The 6,231-nt window shown below is 32.1% G+C and overlaps 1 protein-coding gene across 1 annotated transcript; it reads right to left on the reverse strand.

Annotated features, from left to right (window-relative positions):
• Positions 1–3,283: 3,283 nt before the first annotated feature.
• On the reverse strand, positions 3,284–3,829 carry LOC131875126 (factor Xa inhibitor BuXI-like). The gene has a single exon (XM_059219153.1). It carries the CDS (start codon positions 3,827–3,829, stop codon positions 3,284–3,286), a length of 546 nt encoding a protein of 181 aa, XP_059075136.1.
• Between the last annotated feature and the right edge of the window lie 2,402 nt (positions 3,830–6,231).

A 6,231-nucleotide genomic window follows, 5' to 3' on the forward strand; every position in this document is an offset into this window, starting at 1 on the left:
TGTGACGCAACATTGCACTTTTACCCAATATCCATTGAAAGAATGCACATTCCTACCAATTTAGATTCCACATCATCCTACTTCTACACTCATTAGCTTTATGACAAACCTTATTACAATTGCAAAATTGACCATTAAACAATTAAGATCTAGTCTAACTTCTACATTAACTAGCTCTATGTCCAAACTTATTACATAACCAATTACCATTGAAAGTTGATGAGTGCATGGTTTGAGTAGGAGGAGTAGGAGACCTCCGAAAAAGATTCTTGTTTTAGACCTAAGGGAAACTATTTTGATTAGTTATTTACTTCATCCTTGAATTTATCTCTACCAGATTTATTCAGCTTGTTCATGAACCTCCTTTTGTCTTCTACCATAGTCTTGTCTATTGAGTTGGGTACCAGTTCCAATGTCTAGCCTTCCTCTATCAGATTTAGTTCTTCTTCAACTATCTTTTCCCAAATTTTATCTTTCAAAGCATCAAACTCAATTACAATAGTAGGAATAACCTTAATCATAGGTACATCCTCAATCGGATTGTAAACTTGTGCCAGTTTAAGAAATTGCATCCACTATTGTTCTTCACATAGTAAACATTTCCATTAGTCATTGTACCTTCCACAACCAATCTTATGGAGCTTCCTTTTTTATTTCACATCCATACCCATGAAATATGACCTTATAACCTTTTCTACACATCTGACTCACAATCAACAGGTTATGTCTCAGACCTTTAACATAATAAACATCATCAATTTTATGCTTACTGTTAGTAAAGATGCTTCATTTTCCACAAATAGGTGTAGCTTCTTCTCCTAAAAACTTAACTAATCCACCATCATATTTCTCAAGGTTAATAAACTTATCTCTATCACTGATCATATGGTTTGAACATCCATAGTCAATGATCCATGCTTTTGGTTCTACTTTTGCATGTAGTGCAGTCTTCACACTAACTATACATGCTCTTTCTCATGCTAAAAGAGCCATCTAGATTGATATTTCTATGGATTTTTTCTTGCGGCTTCCATGAACCCAAAGAGGCAATAATTTAGTGCTTGTATTTGTGGAACATTTTGGTAAAATGACACATTTCATACCTTGTAAGAAGAACAGTAATGCAAGTCAAGTGGCACATTTGTATTTTAGGGAATTTTTTAGGTTGCATGGTGTTCTTAAAATAATAACAAGTGACACAGACATCAAACTTTCAAAGACACTTTTGGAGGTTCTTATAGAAGAATTTGAATAGTAGGTTGTGATTTAATTCAATGTACCATCCCCAAATCTATGGTAAAACATTGATTGTAAATAGGACCCTAGGTAATCTATTGAGGTGTTTAGTTGAAGCCAATATTTAACAATGGGATTTGGTGATATCTCAAGTTGAGATAGCCTATAGTTCTAGCATAAATAGATCAATAAGTAAGTCTGCATTTCAAGTTGTATATGGTGCGAATCGTAAAGAAGTTGTGGAATTATTTGATTTTCCAATGAACCCACATAACAAGCAAGAAGCTAGAGATTTTTAGAGAATATTCAAGATATATATCAATAAGTTAGGATCAAATTGTAGTCCATGAATGAATAATATAAGAAGAAAGTTGATAAATGCATCAAAGAAGAAAATTATTTAAAGGAGAAATGGTCATGGCACATCTATGCAAAGAAAGGTATCCCGAAGATGCCTACAACAAACAAGTTGAAGCCCAAGAAAATTAGACCTTGTAAAACCATAAAGAGGATAAATGACAACTCCTACCAAATTAATTTTCTTGAGGATTTGGATAATAGTCCTACCTTTAATTAACATTGTATACTTTATTTACACTTAGTCAAAGTTGATGATGATTAGGTAGAAGATGACCAAAATGAGAAGGAAAATGATAATTGGACTAGACACTTGCCAATGAAGAAAAGATACTAGATTGAATGAGTAATAGATATTAATTTGGTGGATTCCAAACCTAGATCTTAAAAGCTATATTTTTTTAAGTTGGAAGGCCTACTAGATTCTTACAAATATTGGACCGCTTAGAAACTAACTTGCTTAAGTATAGCCAAACTATTTCAACATACATTGATTGATTTCATACTTAATAGCTATCAATTAATTCGCTATTTTTAGCTTTTGGTTGAGTTTGTTCATGAGACTCTTTAGTGAGCTAAGTAGTTAGGGGGGAGTTCATAGTATTAGAGAGTCAATGGGAAAACAAAAAAGGGATAGGAAAATTTATGAGTTCTAGTGGGGAACTCCAAACAATAGAAGCTTCTTGTCAATAGGTTAAACTTTACCAATTTTCATATTGGGATATGCTATATTTCTTTCTAGCTATTTAATATAATAAGAATCTAATGATTAGGCATTTTTTAATGACAATTGAGTGCATTTTGTTGTTTCGACATGAATTCTCTGTTGTAGAATTTGTTATATCTGAAAAGAACAAGTTAGGATAGAGTATATTTGTGGAGTGATTCGTAGGTTCTTGAAGACTGTGTTGTATCATATAAAAGGATGGAGATTATACTATTATACTTAAGTGGGATAGTTTTATTTCCAACATATCCATTATTCATTGGGACTTTCCTTTTATACATATTTTTAACTCAAAAAACTCCAAAATAGAATTAAACATAAATCTATGTAACACAAACCTAAAACATTTTATGAAAATGATTTTATAAAATATAATATAATTATATGTGCAAAAATTGAATCTTCTTTCCTTTGATTTCTAAATAAACATTTATTTTTTGTAATTTATTTAACCAAAACTATACCTAGTGCTAAGGCTATATTGTTTTCCTTTATTTGTTCTCTTGACTGATTTTTAATAGGTCAAAACCTTTTTCCTCATGTTTTTCTTAATCAAAACTATAACTAATACCAAGTACTATGTCCATAACATCACTTAATTATGAAACATAAACAAACATATATAAATAAACTAAAGAGATCATCTCATTCATAACAAATAAAAAGAACGAATACAAAAAAACATACATTTTCTTTCAGAATATAGATAACATCAACAAAGATTGTTCATACTCAACTCAAATGCATTCTAAAAATGAAACTTATAATAATATTAAGCTTTATAAAGAATTACAACAATAATGTAATCTTATGAAATATCTTATAATTCTAAATACAAAAATTGAATCCACATTTCTTTGATTTCTAGATAAATACTTATTCTTGTAATTTATATAACCATAACTAATACTAAAGACCAAGACAACGTCCTCACAATCTGTTCCAACTCAACTCAAATACATTCTAGGAAGTGAATTTCTTGAATTGCACACGCCGGGGCTGCAAACCTCCTGCAACGACCCCAAACCCATTATGAATGCCAAGGCCGATGCAGGAAGGGCCAAGCCCAATCCCTGGGTGGCAAATCACTGCTGGACACCAAAAGAGCCCATATTCATTGTCTCCTATTTTGGAGATCCTGAACGACTGCCCCTCCCCTGAACTTATTTTAACCAAAGTTTGGTTAATTTTAGATACCCTCTCCATGGACCACCCATCACCTCCGGTATCATTCCCACAAATAGATGGTCCAGAGATTGCAACATGCACGGCTGTATTGCCTAGAAATACCGAGGTGTTTTGATTGCAAATGGGATGGAATAGCATAGGAAGCCCATCTCCATGTTTATCCTGCACAACGTATTGCGGACAAGTCTTAGTAAGAGCAAGTCCTCTTCCATTGCCTTCTCCCACCACCATAATGAAGTAATTCAGCTCCGCTTCCAGAGGATCACCTTCTGTGTCTAATAGCATCTTATTTCTCTTCTCTCCATTTGATGGCATCGCCATTGAAGCAGCCAAAGATAGGAGGATAACCCATAACCTATTCACAGAACAAGATGCCCATAAGGGAAAAGCAACAAAATGGGGAAAAAAAAGGGGAAAAAAGAAAAGATAGAGCATGGTGTGTTTATTACCACTGAATGGCCATTGTGAATTTAGCTCTTTTATCAAATTTATCTTAGTAGTACCTGTTACCGAAATACTTTTGTTGATTGCCTAAACATAATGAAACCAACATAAACAGCTAAGAAGTCATGGTGGTGGGTATCATGATTTAGAGAAACTGTATCAAAAATCTTACTGTAAGTCGTGGGTAAGCTGCTCTCCTAATGTGATTTATAGGAAAAGAGGGCGATGGATTTTGTGTTGGAGATATTTGCTTTCAAAGGCGTAGGATAATTGAATAGACCCAACGAGAAAATGCATTGGTTTCTACGACATTGCATGGCTCAAGTTGATAATAAAATAAAAGAAAACAGACTTTCATTCGACTTCGGTATATGCTGCCATTAATATAAGCTGAAAATGCATTGGTTTCTAAGACGTTGCATGTCTTAAGCTGAATTTGGTAGATATGGTAATGATTCCTTTTTTCAAAGTAATATTCGAACCAAAGTCATAATAAAATATAATATATATAGATATGGTAACGATGCCATCCATTAAAGTAGTCTTCGAACCAATGTCATAAGAATGCTTGCACGTAATTGTCAGAACGGCTTAGACCACACACTCTAAGCTTACACTTCTAGATTTAAAAGTGTTAAACACTCAGAGTTGACTGACATTTTCTAGGATTAATATGTTGCTTAATGTATGTGATCACACTAAGAATACACTTCTAGGCTTAAAAGTCTTAAACACTCAGAGTTGACTAATATTCTCTAGACTTAATATGTTGCTTAGTGTTTGTGGTTTAAGGCTGGCCGTAATTGTCATATGAATGTTCTGCAGTAGAAATCCTCCACTCCCATAATTTAATTGCCTCGATTGATTTGCTAAGAAAGCAGTGACAATGTCACATATATTAGATGAATCGATCTAAATTATAACTTAAATTCATAAATATGAATTAATATATAAAACCTATTTCATTTTGTAGAAGAAGAAACAAAGTTTGTCCTAGTAATCCATTGTTTCTATCTTAATATATGAATGTTGAATAAAATTTCAATTTAAATTTGAGTTTTCAAAGGTTTAGATATGTGGGTGTAAGATGAATCTTGCATTTTAAAATACAGAATTACTAAAATTATTGTAGTAAAGATAATGTACAAGTATAGGTGTTATAATGAACATAATAAATTAGGTCCGCATAAGAATATCCATGCTTACAGATATGATGATGTTAAATATGTGAAGATGTGTGTCAATAAATAGGTGATGTCATATTGAATGAACCAAATTATGTTCAAGATTGTGCCATTTGTCTATATATAAATATATTGAGATATTTTATCACTTCATCATTCCCTAGCACACTATGTGTAGCAAAACTAGATCAATTTTTTCTCAATAGACTACCACCAATCATAGACCAAATTGTCCAAGCCTTCCAATAATTGTACTTGATCCATGGTGCCATCAAAATTCTCAACTACTAACCTATGCACTTAGATTTTGTCAATAGATGTCTCCATCATCAACTAGATTATTTTGCGTTTCTTTATAAGTGTTTCGTGAAGTCTCTCAGGCTTCATTTGTTGGCGTGTTTGTCTCAAGGGTTGCTCAATTGTACAATATTGCAAATAATTTTGTAATCACCTTCTCTTAATATGATTTGGGATGATCTTGTTTGGAATTGGTTTATACTATATAATCCCTTAATTCAGAGAATCTATTTTTTCTTTAATACAAATGTCAATATGTGTTTAGTTCATGTAGATGTCTATGTTATTTACACTATTTCTTGATGTAATAGGCAGTAGTTACGGTGTCAAAATATCAACACAAGTTTCTAGAATTTAAAGAAAATAAATCTCTTGTAGGATATGAGTAGTTTAAGATCTACATGTTTTCATGATCCAATATTACAACTAATTGTAAATCTCATGTTCAATATCAAACTAACAAATGGATAGTTGATCATTTTAGTATTTTTTCTCTTACACATTTGTATGCATAAATTAAAGGGATTCACTTGTAGGGATAAATTTTGTTGCTATCATTTAGTGCATATGCAAGGGTGTCATTACTTGTTTGATTGAATATACATCTTCTTATAATGTTTTTACAATTTAAATTAAATAATATGAATACAATTGAATGCCTCATGGACCAAATTTTATTTGATTTATATAGGCGATTACAATATTTCTAAAATGGAACATCATGGCTTACCACTAAGAAGTCAAATTTAGGCAACATGACTAAAGAAGAGATACTTTCCTACTTGAATGAACTAGTAG

Source organism: Cryptomeria japonica, chromosome 4 (genome assembly GCF_030272615.1).
Source record: "Cryptomeria japonica chromosome 4, Sugi_1.0, whole genome shotgun sequence".
Classification (NCBI taxonomy): Eukaryota; Viridiplantae; Streptophyta; class Pinopsida; order Cupressales; family Cupressaceae; genus Cryptomeria; species Cryptomeria japonica.